At 43.4% G+C, this 19,510-nt stretch overlaps 1 protein-coding gene across 1 annotated transcript in view; it reads left to right on the forward strand.

Moving 5' to 3' along the window:
• KLHL3 (kelch-like family member 3) overlaps positions 1 to 11,793 on the forward strand; it is a 113,321-nt gene extending 101,528 nt beyond the window's left edge. Inside the window, exons 14-15 of the mRNA XM_008575433.1 lie at positions 319 to 462; positions 11,731 to 11,793. Coding sequence (XP_008573655.1) covers positions 319 to 462; positions 11,731 to 11,759 — 173 coding nt within the window. The 3' untranslated portion in view covers positions 11,760 to 11,793. The remainder of the gene's footprint in view (positions 1 to 318; positions 463 to 11,730) is intronic.
• The last annotated feature ends 7,717 nt before the right edge of the window (positions 11,794 to 19,510 follow it).

The following is a 19,510-nucleotide window of genomic DNA, read 5'->3' on the forward strand; positions in this document are numbered from 1 at the left end:
GCACTGTGGCAACATTCCAGTAGAGACGGGCCTGTACCCACAATGCTCTACATTCTTACAGGGTTGGGGGGCAGGGAACATCTGTTGGATCATATAGTAATAACTCCCTGGTCACAGAAATGACCTTGTTTAAAAAGGGTATCCTCAGAGCCTGATGGCTGTCATTAGTGTGTTCTCCCATTGAGCAAACTCAGACCTGCAGAGCCAAATCTCTGTTGTGTTACCATAAAGCGAGGAAGAGAGCCTCCAGGGCTATCCAGATTTGTCTCCATCGATGCTGATCTCTTGGTGCCCCTATGCCTTCTGTTTGATTCCCAGGGGTCTGCGCAGTGAATGGGCTTCTGTATGTGGTTGGAGGGGATGATGGATCCTGCAACTTGGCTTCTGTGGAGTACTACAATCCTGTCACGGACAAATGGACCCTGCTGCCAACCAATATGAGCACAGGGCGGAGCTATGCAGGTCAGTGTGTTTTATCTCCACACCCACTCCTTGGAGGCCTCCAACACACTGGGGACATGGGGGTGGATGGGTGGGTTAAGGGGGTATAAGCTTGCTTAACTTAGGACCAAGTGCCTCCTCCAGGATGGCAGGTAATTGTCACGTGGCCACCAATCTTTCATTCTGTGCCCATGATAGATACTGGTGATTAGCACTGTTTCCCCCATGAACCTGAGTGTAGTCTCAGAATTCTTAACACAGTATTCCAATGAGCCTATTCTAACTGATCTGAGTTGTCATAAGAAATTTTAGAATTTCATTGCCATTCCTGGTTTATTTGGTGCCAGGCTCCTAGGTGGCATAAGATACAGTTCTTGCTCTCCAGAAATTGAATTGGAAAGGTAAGACTTACCTTCACAGGTTCTAAATGGAGTGTACTCTACAGACTTTAGGATATGACAGACTGGTGAGAACTGGCGGAGTCAGAGAATACTTCTTGGAGGAGGCTGACTCCATTAAACATTGAGGGTGTATCATGACCACACAGATAGCTGCCCTTTACTGGGTGCCCCCCTCTGTGCCATGGGTAGTGTGTGAGTACAGTGTATACATTCATTCTCATCTTTTAAACAACTCTCAGGTTGAATGGACTGTGTCCTTCCATCTTAAGAATGATAAAACTGAGGCTTGGAGAGTTTAAGTAATTTCCAAAGGCCACACAGCTAATAAATGGCAAAGTCAGAATTGAAACCCAGGTCTGACTTATAAGCTCATGCCCTCTGTACTACCCCAGCTCAGGGCTGGAGGACAGGGCATTCTAGGCAAGAGGTGGGGAGGGAAGGGTAAGACAAAAGGCTAGCGTAGAAGCATCTTCTTGGGGGGAGTATGTGTGAGGGGTTTAATGAGGTGTTGGGCAGCGACATTAGAGTTGGTGCTGTTGTGGTTGGGAGTCCTTGGGGGAGACAAGCAAATACACATCCATGATGCAGCCCAGCTCATTGTATCTGGTTTTCTAGAAGCTGGAATGTTTAGAATTGACATTTATTTACTGAGCACACACAATGTGCCAGGCGTTATCTTACATATTTTGCAATCATGAACTCATTTATTCTACACCAGGGCTGCAATATATTCTTACTCTCATTTTGCACTAGAAATGTCAGTCATTCCATGTAGTTTGAATTTCAGTGCAAAGGAATATTGTGCTGTGCAGGCTTGACGTGGTGTGCATCACAGCCTTTCACCACAAGTCTTCCACTGCAATGAACTTTCACGTTTTTCCTCCTTTAGGGTTTTTCTCACCTTGTCACATTTTCCTTGGCTAAATATAAAAGATTTTAGAAGCATTTTGGTGCTAGAGTGATGCTGTTCTCATGGTTAATTATTAAAACAAACACCGTCATTTTCTTTTTGAAGCTGTAGTGGGAAGAGCAGGGCATTTTCTAGGACAAGGTAGTGAGGCAAGTGAGGGCTCTCCCCGTGGCTGCACATGTGCCTTAATGAGAAGGGAAAGGTTAAGAAAGAGTGGTTAAAATTTTGTATATGAGCTGAATATTTTATGTCCGTTTCTGCATTGTCTGTCCACTCCAGAAGTAGGTGAGAAGGAGACAAGCAAATGTACAATTTTGTGTTCAAACCCATTGAGTGATTGAGTCTATTAAAATCGAAGGAACCCCAGCAGGCTTCCACGGAGGTGAACTACCTGACTGCACCCATGCACACATGTACCCTGCTCAGTGGCTGATTAGGCAGTGGCTCTGCCTTCCCACAACAGGCGTCCAAAGAGCTGCTGGGCCCTACTGCACCCTTGCTGGCTTGCACCAGGCTCAACAGCTGATCAGGCAGCCCTCCAGAAAGCTGATCAACCCTGCTGTACCTGTGCATGCCTGCTCCCTGCCCTACAGTGGCTTGGGTGGCATCTCTGTCCCCACTGGCATCCTTCCACAAAGCTGTTGGGCCCTGCTGCATCTTTGCAGGCTTGCTCCCTCAGGCGGCATCTCCACCTCCCACTGGCAGGCCTCCACAGAGCTGCACAACCGTGCTGCACCCATGCATGCCCACACCCTATTCAACAGCTGATCCAGCAGCATGCCTGCTTCCTATTTGACAGTGGATCAGGTGGTAACTCTGCCTCCCCCAGAAGACCTCCCCAGAGCTACACAACCCTACCACACCCCTGCAGGCAGGCTCCAGGCTCAACAGGTGACCTGGTGACTCCCACAGAACTGTTGAACCCTGCTGCACCTGTGCATGCCTGCATCCTGCTCAACAGCTGATCAGGCAGCAGCTCTGCCTCTTCCAGCAGGCCTCCACAGGGCTTCCCTGCTATGTTGCACCAGTATACGCCTATGCCGGGTGCGACAGCTAATCCAGTAGTGGCCCCACCTCCTCTGACAGCCCTCCACAGAGCTTCAGGGCCTTGCTGCACCTATGCACTCCTGCTCCCTGCTTGGCAGTGGATTGAACAGTGGCTTTGCTCCCTCCAGCAAGCCTCCATAGAGCTACTTGGCCCTGCTGCATCCATGCATGCCAGCTCCTAGCCAAGCAGCAGCTTTGCATCTCTTGAGAGGCCTTGGCAGAGCTGTTTGACCACCAACCCCCCTTATTCCACACCTAGGCTCACCTGTTTCCAGCCCAAAAGCTGGTTGGGAAGTATACCACCCCTTGGGAGAGACAACCTCAGAGCTGCATGCCCACGCCTGGCCTGATAGCTGGTTGGGCAGCAACTCTGCACCTTAGACCACCAAACAGCCTGTTGGCCCTCTGCACTTGCACATGCCTGGCCCAACGACCATCCCAGAGTCTCTGCCCTCAGCAAATCAGTGCCAGTGCTGGCACAAACTCCTGCTATCTAGACTGAAGCATTTGTAAACATTGCTGAAGAGGATTACAACGGAAGAAACTGCACAGAGACTGTGCTACTGAGTCTGCCCCAAACCAAAGCCGATGCAACATACCCACAGACACCCTAGGACCCACCTACAGGAGAAAGTAATTTCTACATAATCTATTCCAGAAAGATGGGAAAGGCGACTACTTCATTAGATGCACAAATATCAACATAGGAACACAAGAAACGTGAAGCAGCAGGAAACAGGATGCTCCCAAAGGGACACAATAAGTTTCTAGTAACAGACACCAAAGGACAGTTACAAAATGACTGTAAAGAAGTTTCAAATAATGATCTTAAGGAAACTCAAAGATATATAAGAGAACATAAATAATCCAATGAAACCAGGAAAACAGTTTATAATCTGAATGAGAAATTTAAAAAGAAAGCTATCATAAAAAAGAACCAAACAGAAATCTCGAAGCTGAAGAATTCATTGAATGAAATTAAAAATAAAATTGAGAGCTTCAACAACAGACTAAATCAAGTAGAAGAGAGAATTTCTGAACTTAAAGACAGATCTTTTGAAATAATCCAGTCAGAGGGAATAAAAAGAAAAATAAAACAGAATTTAAAAAGAAAATAGAATTAAAAAAGAATGAAGAAAGCCTACAAAATGGATGGGACACCATTAAGTGAACAAATACTCAAATGATAGGTGTTCCAGAGGGAGAAAAGATGGAAAAAGGCACAGAAAACCCTATTTATTAAAACAATAGGTTAGAAACTATCCAAATGTTGGGAGAGATATGGGCATTTAGACTCAGGAAACTCAAAGTTCCCCAATTAGCCTTAACCCAAAATATCTAAAAGCTGCAGGAGAAAAACGACAAGTCACATATAAGGGAATTTCCATTAGATTATCAGCAGATTTCTCAACAGAAACATTGCAGGCCAGGAGAGAATGGGATAATATATTCAAAGTGCTGAAAACAATCAGTCAAGAATACTTTATTCAGTAAAGCTATTGTTCAGAAAAGAGGAATAAATAAAGACCTTCTCAGACGAGCAAAAGCTGAAGGAATTCATCACCACTAGGCCAGCCTTACAGGAAATGCTTAAGGAAGTGCTACAACTGGAAATGAAAAGATCATCATTACTATCATGAAAACTCAAAAAAGTACAAAACTCACCAGTAGAGTAAATTCATCATTCAAACTCAGAATACTCCAGTGAGTTAGTGATGCTATATAAATCCTTCAGTCCTTTGGCATGAAGGTTGAAAATCAAAATGGTCCAAAAACTGACTGCTACAATTAGTGGCTAGGGAACATGTAATAGATACAAGCATAAATGAAGGCAACAAAAATACAAATAGTGTGTGTGTAGGGAAGTCTAGAGCATTTTTTTTTTGTCTTTTGTCTTTTTTCCGTGTCCGGCAATGGATCGCAACCCTCAGTGTTGCCCCCGTACTGGACCGGGGACCGGCAACGGGATTGCAACCCTCGGTGTTGCTCCCGCGCCTCGCTCAGCCAGTGAGCGGGAGCCGGTCTGTACGTGGGATCCGAACCCTCGGGCGGGAGCGCCGCCACGCTTCCCAAGCGGCGCACCCAGTGCGCCACCGGGCCGGCCCATAGAGCATTTTTATGTGACCAAAGTTAAGTTGCTATCAGCTTAAAATAGTCTATTTTAACTACAAGACTCTTTATGTTAGCACCAAGCTAACAACAAGAAAGAAATTACAGCAGAAACACATATGAGAAAGAGAAAGAAAACAAAGCTTAGAACCACAGAAAATCAACAACCCACAGAGGTACATAACAAGAGAAAAACAAAAGGACTAAGGATCTACAAAACGACCAGAAAGCAATTCACAAAATGGCAGGAATAAGTTCTCTTATATCAATAATAACCATGACTATAAATGGGCTGAACTCTCCAATTAAAAGATATAGAGTGGCTGAATGGATTAAAAAAAAGACCCAATGATATACTGCTTACAAAAGACTCACCTAACTATTAAAGATAAACATAGATTGAAAGTGAAGGGCTGGAAAAATATATTCTAGGCAAACAGAAACAAAAAGCAAGTGAGAGTAGCCATATGTACATCAGATAAAATAGGCTTTAAATAAGAACTGTAAAAAGAGACAAAAAATGTCATTAAACAGTGATAAATGGATCAATTCAACAAGTGGATATAACAATTGTAAATATATATGCACCCAACATAAGAACACCCATATATATATGAAGCAGGTATTATTAGACCTAAGGGGAGATATAGATTGCAATTCAATAAGAGTAGGGGACTATCAACACTCTGATTTCAATAATGAACAGATTATCTACAGAGAAAATAAACATCTGACTTAAGCTGCACAGAGACCAAATGGACCTTACAGACATTTAGAGAATGTTCCCTCCAACAGCTGCAGAATACATATTCTTCTCAACTGCACATGGAACATTCTCCAGTATAGATCATATGTTAGGCCACAAAACAAGTCTACACAAAGTTAAAAGGATAGAGATCATATCAAGTGTCTTTTCTGATCACAATGATATAAAACTAGAAATCAACAAGGAAAACTTTAGAAACTTTACAAATACATGGAAATAAACTAACATGCTTCTAAACAACCAGTGGGTCAATGAAGAAATTAAAAGGGAAATTAAAAAATTTCCTTGAGATAAGTGCAAATAGAAACACACGATACCTAAACTTATGGAGCAGGGAAAAAGCAATTCTAAGAGGAAAATTTATAGCAATAAATGCCTACATCAAAAAAGAAAGATTCCTAATAAATAACCTAACAATGCACCTAAAGGAACTAGAAAAACAACAAATTAAAACCAAAATTGTCAGAAGGGAAGAAATAATAAAGCTCAGAGCAGAAATAAATGCAATAGAAACTAAACAACAACAACAAAAAACCAATTTAAAAGATTGGCAAAATGAAGAATTGGTCTTTTGAAAAGATAAATAAAATTGACTAACCTTTACCTAGACTAACCATGAAAAAAAGAGAAAGCTCAAATAAAATCAGAAATGAAAAAGGAGACAATACAACTTAGACCACAGAAATATAAAAAATCTTAAGAGACTATTATGAACAACTATATGTCAGCAAATTTGATAACACAGAAGAAATGGATAAATTCCTGGACACTTGTAATCTACCAAGATTAAGGTATGAAGAAGTAAAAAATCTAAATAGACTAATAGCAAGTAAGGAAATTGAATCAGTAATACAAAGTCTTCCATCAAAGAAAAGCCCAGGTGCTGATGACTTCACAGCTGAATTTTACCAAACATTTAAAGGAGAACTAATACTAATTTTCTTTAGATTATTCCAGAAAGTTGAAGAAGAAGGATCAGTTCTTAATTCATTTTATGAAGTCAGCTTTACTCTGATTTCAAAACCAGACAAGCACATGACAACAACAAAAAGAAAATTACAGGCCAAAATTCCTAATGAACAGAGATGCAAAGATTCTCAACAGTATACTAACAAACCAAATCCAGCTGTGCATTAATAAAATCATTTACTATGACCAAGTGGGATTTATTGCAGGGATGCAATGAGGGCTTAACATATGCAGTCAATAAATGTGATACACCACACTAACAGGAAGAAAGACAAAAACCACATGATCATTTCAGTTGATGCAGAAAAGGCATTTGATAAAATTCAACATTCCTTCATGATAAAAACTCTTGGAAATCTGGCTATGGAAGGTATGTACCTCAAAACAATAAGGGCCATATATGATGAACACATAGCTAACATCCTACTGAATGGGGAAAATCTGAAATCTTTTCCTCTCAGATCAGGAACAAGACAAGGATGCCCACTTTTGCCACTTCTATTCAACATAGTACTGGAAGTCTTAGACAGCTATCAGACAAGGGAAAGAAAAGGCATCTAAACTGGAGAGGAAGATGTCAAACTGTCCCTGTTTGCAGATGACATGATCTTATATATAGAAAATCTTAAGGACCCCACAAAAGCTATTAGGACGAATAAACAAATTTAGTAAAGTTGCAGGGTACAAAACCAACATATATGTCAGTAGCATTTCTATATACTAATGATGTAGTATCTGAGAAAGAAATCAAGTCAACAATTGCCTTCACAATAACTACCAAAAAAAACAAAAACAAAAACAAAAAAAACCAAAAAAACAAACCTAGGAATAAACTTTTCTAAGGAGTTGAAAGACCTCTATATTGAAAACAAAACTTTAAAGAAAGAAATTGTAGAGTACACAAATAAATGGCAAGATATCCCGGGTTTGTGGATTAGAAGAATCAATATTGTTAAAATGGCTATTCTATCCAAAGTGATCTACAGAGTTAATGCAATTCCTATCAAAATACCAATGACATTCTTCATAGAAATAAACAATTCTTAAATTCATATGGAACCAAAAAAAGACACTGAATAGCAAAAACAATCCTGAGAAAAGTTAACAAAGCTGGAGACATCATACTACTTGATTTTAAATCATACTACAAAGCATTTGTAATCAAAAGTGCATGGTATTGGCATAAAAACAGACACACAGACCAATGGAATGAATAGAGAGCCCAGAAATAAATTCATGCACCCACAGCTAACTGATCTTTGATAAAGGTGCCAAGAATATATATTGGGGAAAAGACAGTCTCTTCCTTAAATGGTGTTGGGAAAACTGGATATCCACATGCAGGAGGAGGAGACTAGACCTCTACCTCTCACCATATACAAAAATCAACTTGAAATGCATTGAAGATTTAAATGTAAAACCCAAAACTATGAAACTACTGGAAGAAAACATAGGGGAAATGAAAACATGGGGCTGGGCAAGGAATTTTTAAATAAGACTTCAAAAGCACAAGCAATAAAAAGCCAAAATAGACAAGTGGGGTTACATCAAACTAAAAAGCTTTCACACATCAAAGGAAACTGTTGGGCCGGCCCGGTGGCGCACTGCTACAGTGTGGCGCTCCCGCCGAGGGTTCGGATCCCACATACAGACCGGCCGCTCACTGGCTGAGCGAGGAGCGGGCGCAACACCAAGGGTTGCGATCCCGTTGCCGGTCCCGGTCCGGTACCGGCGTGACACTGAGGGCTGCGATCCGTTGCCGGTCACGAAAAAAAGACAAAAAGGAAAAATAAAAAATAAAAATAAATAAAAAGCTTTCACACATCAAAGGAAACTGTTAACAGAGTGAAGAGACAACCTATAGAATGGGAGAAAATATTTGCAAACTATACATCTGACAAAAGGGTTCATATCAAGAATATATGAGGAACTTAAATAACTCAACAGCAAAATATCAAGTAACCCAATTGAGAAATGGGCGAAGGATCTTAATAGACAGTCCTTAAAAGAAGACATACAGGTGGACAACAGGCATGCGAAAAAATGCTCAACATCACTAATTATCAGGGAAATGCAAATCAAAACAACGAGTTGCCACCTCACTCCAGATAGAATGGGTGTTGTCAAAAAGACAAAAAAGAAAAGTGTTGAGAAGGATGTGGAGAAAAGGAAACACTGGCACACTATTGGTGGGAATGTAAACTTGTACAGCCATTATGGAAAACAGTATGGAGGCTCGTCAAAAAATTAAAATTAGAACCACCATATGACCCAGCCATCCCACTACTGGGTATATACCTAAAGGAAACAAGTCAGTATGCTGAAGAGATATCTGCACTCCCTTGTTTGTTGAAGCACAGTTTGCAATAGCCAAGGTGTGGAATCAACCTGTGTCCAACATAGATGAATGTGGTATATATACACAATGGAATACTATTCAGCCATAAAAAAGAATGAAATCCTGTCATTTGTGGCAACGTGGGTGGACTTGGAGGTTATTATGTTAGGTAAGCCGGGCACAGAAGGGCAAATACCAGAAGACCTCACTCATATGTGGAACCTAAAAAAATAAAATAAAATAAAAAAGCGAATATTACAGAGGCAGAGAGTAGAACAGTGGTTACCAGAGACTGGGGAAGGGAGTGGGGAAGGGAAAACAGGGAGAGGTTGGCCAACAGGTACAAAGTCACAATGAGATAGGAAGAATAATTTCTGGTGCTCTATTGTATAGTAGGGTGACTGTGGTTAACAGTTAAGTTTTGTATATTACAGAATAACTAGAGGAGAAGCTTTTGAATGTTCTCGTCACAAAGAAATGATAAATGCGTGAAACGATGGATACACTAACTACCCTATATACTAATACATATATAATATATGTATTATGCTATATAATACATATATATAACATATATATGTATCAAAACATCAGATTGAACCCCATACAATCACAATATGTCAATTAAAAAAAATCTAAGGAAATGCTTTGAAATGTAGAGATTTATAGACAAAGTTATTTATTGGAGTATTACTTATAATAGCAAAAACTGAGAACTACTTAATGTTTGACATGAGGGAAATAGTCAATCGATGGAATATTTATATTGTGGATATATTTTTAAGGTCACAAGAAAACGTTTGTGACAGACTGCTAGGTTAAAAAAGGAGGATGCGAAATTGTATGTACCATGTGAGCTCACGTATGGAGCTGTATGGGGGGTTTGAATAGCTAATGCTTCCAGAAATGAATATTGGAGTCAGATCTGAATCTAAATCCTGGCTCTGCCACGAGCCCTAGGTCTTTGGGCCAGGTATCCAGTGTAACTGAGCCTCTGTTGTCTTATTTGTTGTCTTATTAAATGGGAATAAAATTAGACCAAGCCTCTTAGGGCAGCTGTGAGAACGAAACGTAGAAATATGCATGTGTAAAGTGCTTAGCACAATGCTTGCCTGGCACTAGATACCATTAGGTAAATGATTATGATTATTATTAGAAGCCAGGAATTATTACAAAGAGATAATGGTGGTTCGGTTTGTACAAAGGGATTAAAGATTTTTTTCTTTGTGTTCTTCTGCGTTTTCCAAATTTTCATGATGGGAATTTATTGCTTTTATAGTCAAAAGAAAAGTTTACATTAAAAAGCAATACAGGAGCCTGCGTTTTTTAAAAAAGCTACCTGTGAAGCAGATGCCTGAGCTGCAGGTGAGATGCTGTCACGGTCAGGCAGCACATCCGGGTCTGGATCAGGTTTGGCCTGCCTGCAAGCTGCTATGTCTGTACCTTTGTCCAGGAATGAAGAGGAAATGGATGTCTTAGTTGAATCTCTTCGATGGCGTATCCTGGGCTTTCTTTTAGAATGTTCTCTCAATCTCATCTTCAACCACAACATTTTATGATTGTGAGAATATGTTAAAATAAGGCTCCTGTAACCATCTTACCTGTAGACACCCTGTAAGTTGGGATTTTGTTCAGCAGCAGGTACTAGAAAACCTGACGGATACTTGCTTAAATATTGAAGGGAGTATATTTGTCTCTGGCAGAAAGAAGTCCAGGATTGGCCTGTGGCTCAGACTATCACTGAAGAGCCAGGCTTTCCCTCTCTTTTCTGTTCTGCCAGCTTTATCAACTACTTCCACTGCCCTCAGGCCTTGCATGAGCATTCCAGACAGGACAAGGACAAAGCCAGTGTTGCAGCCCTGGCAGGCTTGCATTCCCATACCCTTGGCCAGGACTGAGTCCCAGGCACTTCCAGTGGCAAGGCAGTCTGGGAAGCTGGTGTCTGTAGTAGAGGACAGCAAGTGGAGAGGATGTTGACCGAATCAACCTATGATATCCTCCATATAGCCTCAGTCTACTACACTGAGATTTGGGGTCATACATGGATTTATGAAGTTAGGTGCCGAATATGGTTCAATGTAACTAGAACAGTAACATATACATATGTGTCTGGAGTGTTTATCTCAGTAGAGAAGTTAGCACTGGAAGGATCCCGCAGTTAGATGACATTAAATAGTGTGGGAACTGAGCTTAAAGAGGAAAGTGGATTTGCGTAAGGAAGGATGCAATTCAGGTTGATGGGTGGCAGAACTAGGATTGGAATTCAGTTTTTATTGCTTTCATAAAGTCAGGCTACTGTTCTTTCCAGTTCATCTCCGCATCTTATAAAAGTAGACATAAATCACTCATCACTTTTCTTAAAGTGATACAAATTTAGAGCTGCATAGCTGCTTCTGGGTTTCCAGTGAAGGTGCTGGGTGCTGAGTGTTATTAAGCTGAGTGCTAGAGTTGGGGATGGGAGTCATTTCAATAATAGATGAGTCTGTGTGATGATGCCAGATGAGACCACTAATCTGTGGTGTTGAGAGACTGTGCTTGTGAACCCAAATATCTTGCCAAGACTTGGCTGTTAGAATAGGAAACAGCCACCTGCTTGCAGCCAAAGTCCACAGACCCTTCAATATTTGGATAAAAATTGTATCCATCTCCATTGGCTGTGACTTAGGATGTCTTAGACTCATGAACTCATCAGGACTCTGAATAACTTTGGAGAAGCTGAGATAATATCTTTCTCCCCCCTTCATATTAGGTGTTGCTGTGATTCACAAGTCCTTGTGACCCAAACTCCCACTGCCAGGAGGTGGAGGAAGGAGTGGGAGCTGCCTGTGATTCAGCACGACAGGACCATGACTGGATTCAACTTACTGGGAGGATCTGTGGTGGTACGAGAACCACCCTCAGACATGGCAGCCTGCTGTCGTCCGTCACAGCGTGGATGCCGGGGACCCACTCCCTGCTCCTTCCCTGAGGTGCTTCGACCTCCGTCCTGAGCAGTGGGGTTCCTGACAGCCCCAGCAGCACCTTTGGGCTTTTTTGGGTCTTTCTACAGGGACAACAGAGAGCCTAGAATGTGTGTGGGTGTATGTGTGTGTAGAACATGGTGTTTCACTAAGTTGTGTGGGGATGTGTGACAGCCTACTGGATTTCTTTACTACTGATCCTTTTGCTATGCTGAACATCAAATCACAGAAACCTCTTTTCTGGATTTGTCCCATGGGGACTCCGAGACTACTAAAGCTGCTGTCTTCTGGAGGGACACCTGGACAGGCTGGGAATGTCCAGAAATAACCAGTGAGAGGGGCCGTCCTTAGACTGTGCCTACATATGTGACTCTACTACTGTAACTTTGCAGAAGAGCTGGGGCATTCTCAAAGCTGCACCATGTCCTCTGTGCGCTAGACTGGGGACCAAGTGGGTTCCCTGTGCTCCTCAGCTGGTCTTTCTTCCTTGGGCTGTCCTCCAGGAAGCAGATGAGAACTGCTCAGTCTTCACATCTGGGCTGTTGGTCTTTGATGTTGTGGATTCCAGATTTGGGAGATTTTGTGTCTCTTCAGCTGGGAAAAATAGCTCTTCAGAGAAGCCCCAGGTAACACACTGGAGAAAAAAATATACAAGAGAAAGCAAAAACAAAAAACCAAAGTGGTAAGGATTCAGTCCTGCCCATAACGGTCTCAGAGAAGGATCCTACTTCTGGGTTTTCTCAGGACAGGACCGTCCCCCGTTTGTGCTTATTATCTAGGCTTAATTATTCATAGTGCCCCATTTTACTCAAAAGTGTTCTGGTTTGGAGGATAAGTAAAAGGCCACCCTCCCTCCAAACCCAAAGACAGGTTTGTCCCTATGTGGGATTGGGTCATTTGTGGTTCAGGTGGACATGGATGACTTCAAAGGAATATACCAGCTGGAGCTGGCCCTTGACACCTTGTGACTATTGTCAAGTCTGTCTGATATCCTTGTCTGTCTTTCCGTGTGCTTTCCCCTATTCCAGGGTCTGTATCTTCTCTTCAACCCCCAGGATCCCCCACCCCCCTTGCTTTCCCTGTAGGGGAGGAGATGATGATGGGCCCTGGATTTGAGTTCTCTTTCAGGGATACTTGAATTTTAAAAGAGGAGCTTGATGAGAACTTTGCTAATTCATAGGTAAAAATTATTAATGATAGAACTTCAAACATCTGGGGCGTGGTATTTGAAGGTGCATGGAATCATTTGCATTAAAAAAGGAAGCTTAAAGCTGTTCTGCTCCTAAACTAGCAAATTGCTTATGTTGGAATTTCTGTCATGAGAAGAGGAGATCTTGTGTCTGGAGAACAGTCTCATACCTTGGGGACATTTTAACCCTAGGTCTACCTACAAGAAGCCAAGGGGCTTTATAGACCCTGATAATGGACTTCTGACATAACTGGGCTACTTCCAAGCAGACACTGCAAGAGACTGGCATCCTTCCACCCCCGCCCCTGTGGCTAGAAACCCAAGAGTCTTTCCAGCCACTTGGCCATTTTGTATATTTACTGTACATTTATTATGCACTAAATGCATAACTCTCCTGAAGATGAAACCTCTCTTTCTGGTGTTAAGCAGATTTTATTTCAGCAATACATTTGGAGAGCACCAAGGCACTCAGAATTTTTAGTAGTCTGGGGAAGAGACTAAAATATTCAGCTTTGGTAGGCCCAGAAGAAATGTCTCTAAAGGAAGCAAGGCATGCTTAAGTTGGGCGCTCTGGTCTACCCAGCAGTGGGGATAACTGTGGTTTCAGAGCTCTGCCTGGTTGTGGGTTGTAAGCTGATGGAATGAGCAAATGTCCCTCCTCTCTCTCTGAGGAAGTTTGGGATGGGTTTGGGTGTGTGTGGGGGCGTGGGGGGCGGAGGTGAGGTAGGGACTGGGGTCTGGTGTATGCTATTCATACAAGCTCTTGATTTCACATCAAAGATGAATTCCCCATTTCCTCTGCCATCACCAAGAAGCTGGATTTTCATGATTATGTGGGGGAAGCTATTTTTTGTGTGTCATCTTCCCAGAAGGGGTCCCTCCCTTGAAAGCTAGCCAGCCTTGTTTTCTGCTTTTGGATTTTTGCTACTGGTACCACCTCACCTCTCTGTTCCTAGGAAGCACTGCCTCTGCTGGTAGTGCTGCTGAGGCCATGTTCATTTCATCCTCATGTGTCCTTTCTCATGGGGACTAGAACACTGGTACGTCATCACCAGAAAGCCAATCTGCTCTAGCTGCCCTCAGATGCCATCCTAAAAACTGCTGTCTCTTTATCACCAGGTACGAGTCTCTCTCCACAGTGGACACAACAGACTTGTTTTCAAGTCTGTGCTGGTCACGTGGTAGGTGAAACCTATTCTCACCCCTATTAGTTTGATGCAGCTTTACAGTGGCATATCTGAAATCTGATTGCAGAGGTGAAATGCTATTTAGCCCCAAGGTTAGAAGCAGCTTAGACGCCACTTGGATACTGATTTAGACAACATAGAAGTCAGATTCTGAATTCCAAAGTTATTTCTCATAAGTACCCAATGGCATCTCTCCATCTAAAAAGTTGCAGTATTATGCAAATGAAAGTGACCTCATTTTCTGCTATGCAATAAGAATACATAATTCTATTTCGTGACAAACCAGTTGCAATATCCCCTAAGATGCTTTTTAAGCTGTCTTACTTTGATATCTGTTGTGTAATGTTTGTATATTTCTGAGCCAGGTTGTTTCAAAGATTGCCTTTTTATAAAACTGAAGCTATAGCTTTCAGGCTAAACTTTTAATGTAGGTATTTTTATAAGATAATTTTTCAAGATATTTGAATCGCTTTTTATTGTCTGTGATAAAATGTTATGTTCTGTATGTCATTCTCTCTCAAACATAGTCCGTGCCTGTTGCTTTCTTCCCTTTACTTTTCACTCTCCAAAAGCGGATTTTTCAGTAGCTCCAGGTAGATGAGTCTTCTTTTTTTTTTTTTTTTTTTTTTATACCATATTCAAGGGAGACTGCTGAATTTAAAAGCACAGTCACGGGCCGGCCCGGTGGCGCACTACTATATTGCGCCGCTTGGGAAGTGTGGCGGCGCTCCCACCGAGGGTTCGGATCCCACATACAGACCGGTTCCCACTCACTGGCTGAGCGAGGTGTGGGAGCAACACCGAGGGCTGCAATCCCGTTGCCGGTCCTGGTCCGCTACGGGGGCGACACTGAGGGTTGCGATCCGTTGCCGGACATGGAAAAAGACAAAAAAAATAAAAAAATAAAAAAAAATAAAAGCACAGTCACTGGTGTTGCTTGAATTGCTGGGGACTAATGATAAACCTGACTCAGCACTGACCCATCTATATTGCTTGTGCTTTTTTTTTTTTTTTTTTTTTTTTTTTGAGTCTGCTTTCTGCAGGAGTGAGGCTGGCTTGGCTCATCTGATGGTGGCTCTCACTGTCTGGCACTGAGCCTGGCACTCTGTGGTGTAGAGAAAGGCTTGCCCTCCAGCACATACTTGCAGAGTTTCCAAGGTCTAGCAGAACATTCCTCATTCTCTTCTGTCCCCTTGTCCTTCTGAAGCTTCTGATAGCTCAAGGCCTTTGCTGCCAGATGATACCCATTTTGGAAGCATCTTGTTTCTGAACTTTAAAAGAGGGCTCAACCCTCCATTAAGAATGTGTTAAACATGTGCTTTGCAGATGCTCACACTATACTTACAACTTGTTTCTTGAGCTGTGTCTACATTCCAGGCTCTGTTTTGTGTATTTATCTGCCATTAGCTTCCTGTGTTTTTTTAGAAATCTTTATTATTGTTGGGACAGGTGCCATTTAAATTTCCTCCATGCTCCCCACGCTACCTACTTGGACCAAGTTGGGAGGTTGAGCAAACATATTCCAGTTAGCTAGAGTTTCTAAGGCTCTGTTTGCCTGGAGAAGCAAGGAGGTTGGAATGTATTTTTTTTTAAAAAGTGTTTGCACTATTTAGAGTCCTAAGCCCCTCATGTTCAGCTGTGCTGTGTATCTACTGAAAAGCAGGAGAGCTGGCAGCACTTCCAACATTTGGGAATGGAAGAGGCTTATTCCACAGAGGATAATCACAACCTCATGGCCCCTGTATAACTTTCGTCGTGGAACTCAGTGACTCATGGGGACAGTGTCAGCCACAGCAGGAATGCATAGGACTGTGGCATTTGCAGAAACAAATTGCCTTAGTGCTATGCTCCTGCCTTTAAAAGTTAAGAGATTGTAAATTATTTTTCCCTCTTTTCAGTGGCAATAAAAGACCCTTGTTGGACTTTTGTTTAATTTTTATATGCTGTGTAAAATTTTTATTTGAAAGAAAATTCAAGACACTGAATGTGTATGTCCGTGTGGGTGCTCTGTCCCTGTGGTTGTCACAGGCAGTCAGACTTGATACTGACACCCTGTACAACATATTGCATAGGTAAGGTCCTTGATCTGGTATTTTCTGCATGGATGTTAGGGACCATATATCTTGTAAAAGAACACTTGTTACATGCTTGATCAATTACAGTAATAGCTGAAGAAACATTTCCCCCAATGTATTATTTTAACAAGAATCATGTCTATTTTCCCATACTTTAATTTTAATAAAAGCTGACCTGTGTAAACCTTTCTCAGTATTTCTTTCTGTAGTCCAGGCTCTCCATTATGTCACAGATGTGAAAAAGACTTATTCCTGCATGTGTTCAGATTAAAAAAATTTTCTTTTTAAGGTCTGACAGACAGGGTCTGGGTTCCTTTGGTCTGTCACCAAAGCAGCACTAGATCCACAGAGACCTTCTTCAGTGAGGCGCAGGGAGAACAGTCCCTCCAGTGGGTGTTAAGTGGTGTGGGCAACTGCTGGCTTATCACTGGGAATCACTGGCACTCAGAGCTGAAGGTAGGACGGCTAGCTCAGCGGGGCATCACCATTCAGTAGGTGGGCCTCTTATGAAGTGGCCAGGATGCTTGGCTTGGCTATGACTTCTCAAAGCTTCCTGCTCAGAGACCTGGGCTCCCCCTCTGGTTAACAAACCAGGCAGTCTCAGACCCCTTCAGGATGTCAGTGGCTCTGTCCTGTCCAGGTGACAGATGGTGAGTACAGAGGGGTCAGGCTCATCTTCAAGCCCAAGAGGTCCAGGGTACAAGTGGGAACCTCTTGGCCAAATTCCTCATATCTGGGAAAGTAAATTTTGAATTCTAGAGGGCACAACTTAACTTACTCTGCATGCCCAGTGCCTAGTGCTTGGTTGGCACTCTAGAAATATTTATGGAAGAAGGAAGGCAGGCCTGCGAGCAGGGCTTGCATGGTGGTCCCTTCCCTCCTCCACCTCCTCTCCCCTCCTCCACCTCCTCTCCCCTCCTCCACCTCCTCTCCCCTCCTCCACCTCCTCTCTCCTCCCCTGGGCTGGCTTCCTCCGTAGCCTTAGTTCGTTCACCCTTGCCGGTGAATAGAGAATGAGAGGCTGGTGTCATGCCGCTTGCCCTTTGCATCCGCAGAGCAGCGACCCTGTTGAGCAGGATGAGGTCAGCCCTCTTTGAGCCCCACCACAGCCTGCTGGGCAGGCAAGCAGGAATTTGTGTCCCCCTGGCATGGAGGAGGCTCAGAGAAGTGAATCCATTTATCTGAGGGCATGTTGGAAGTGAGCAGTGGAGCAGACCCAGATAGAACCCACCTGTTTTGACCCACAATAGAGTTTGAGAATCAGCCCAAGAAGAGGACTCAGGTTGCAGTCGTTTTAGTGATCACAGCAGCTAGCATTTATTGTGCAATTACCGTGTGCCAGGCCCTGCGCTGAGCACTTTAATTCCAGTCATCTCCATGACACCTCCTCGAGGCAGATGACAAAATGACACTCTGCCTATTCACGGAATCATGGGTCAATTAACAGACCCTTGAGCAGAGACACAGGCCCCTCCTCCTACCGAGGCTGCTTGCTGAGGTGTGTCACCCTCAGACTCTGGAGGTACATTCTTGAGCTAGGAGGTCCCAGTGTCTGGCCCTCAAGGGCAGGCAGTGAGGCAGGGTCCATAGCCAGGCTGGAGACCCACTCTGTGGCTGACATGCTGAGGGCCCACCCACTCTGCACCTTGCCTCTGAGAGGGCCCTGGTGGGGGACTGAGGCTCACAAGCATTTTGGCCCAGCACACACACCTTTTCCTCCCCTTCACTCTGTTGGCCTGGTTTCTCCTTACCCAGGGGAAGTTCCAGAGTAAAGTCATAATTGGTAGCTTTTGTACCAACTTATTTTTCTACAGTTTACAAATAGGGTCTTTTGACCCTAACGAGCTATTTTAATAAAAAATCTTTTTTTCTTGTCTACTTCTTGTGATTTTCACTATACTCCCCCTTTCTGCCCAGGCAGCTTTCCCCCTAATGCTCTGGGGTCAGTGCCCATGGGAAGTCGTACCTGGCTGGAATTTTAGACATTGTCAAATGCAGCCCCTGTATTTGCATGGGGGGAGACGGGTCTGGAGCTGTAGAAAGGCAGCTGGAGGTTGTTCATGGGTAGTTTCTAAGTGGCCCTTTCTCTAGACCACAGGCAACTCCACAGCTGCGTATTAGTGCCTGAGGCAGAGCCAAGTCCCCATCGGCCCAGTGGAGGCTCCTGGGTCCAGCCTGCTACTCCTGGGGTGGCTCTGGGGCTGAAGGAAGGCAGTGATTGCAGGCCTGAGGGCCATGACCTTTTCTGGAGCAGAACAGAGAGGAGAGATGGTCCTGTCATGGCATGGCTGGTCTCTGAGACTCCTGCCCTGTGGTCACTCAGCTTCAAAGGCTGCTTCAAGCTCCCAGGGTCATTAGAGGCTCTTCTCAGGTGTCAGAATCATCTATCGGCCTAGGGTAGAAGGAGGTACTGTTCACGGCTGTGTCACCTGCAGGGTATTCTTTTCCCTCTCTGGTCCTCATCTGTAAAAGGGGGGTCTGTGTCCTTATCAGCATGTATTCTACTTGCCAGGTCCTGTTCTTGCTTCCACTTGACTGGCAAAGGGACAAGTCACAGAGAGGCTAAGGGACAGGAGGAGTTGGGCTTGAATCCACATCTTCTATGGTAATATTTTTGGCCACTATGCTGCACATGTTTTTAATCCCTTAGGCCACTGTGCCCTGACAATAAACGCACGTGATGAAGATGTTTTGACTAATCCCCTAATTGTAAACTTAATAAGGGCTGGAAAATTTGGCTTTAGATCTCTTTCCTTTCCTTGGTTTTCCTTCCCTTCCAACTCCTGGTTTCCAGCTGCCTGTAGGAGAGACCCCACCATCTTTCCCAGTGTTGGGGATCTTTCATTCTCCCTTCTCAATATGTTCAACACACAGTCATCCCTTCAACAAAAAAAATATTCCATGTCTGTGCTGTGCATTGTGCTGCGTACTTCAGATGTAACTGCCAACAGAGCAGATGGTCCTTGTGGACGTGGAGGTTAGAGTTTCATAAGGGGCACAGAGAGGTAAACCAGCATGGCATGCTAGTGGGGCTGCGGTGATGGAGGAGGGAGAAACAGAGAGAGAGAGACTGAGAGAGAGAGAGAGAGGGGGGGGGAGAGAGAGAGGGGGGGGGGGG

The sequence above is a fragment of the Galeopterus variegatus genome, unplaced genomic scaffold (genome assembly GCF_000696425.1).
Source record: "Galeopterus variegatus unplaced genomic scaffold, G_variegatus-3.0.2 Scaffold1185, whole genome shotgun sequence".
NCBI classification, from domain to species: Eukaryota; Metazoa; Chordata; class Mammalia; order Dermoptera; family Cynocephalidae; genus Galeopterus; species Galeopterus variegatus.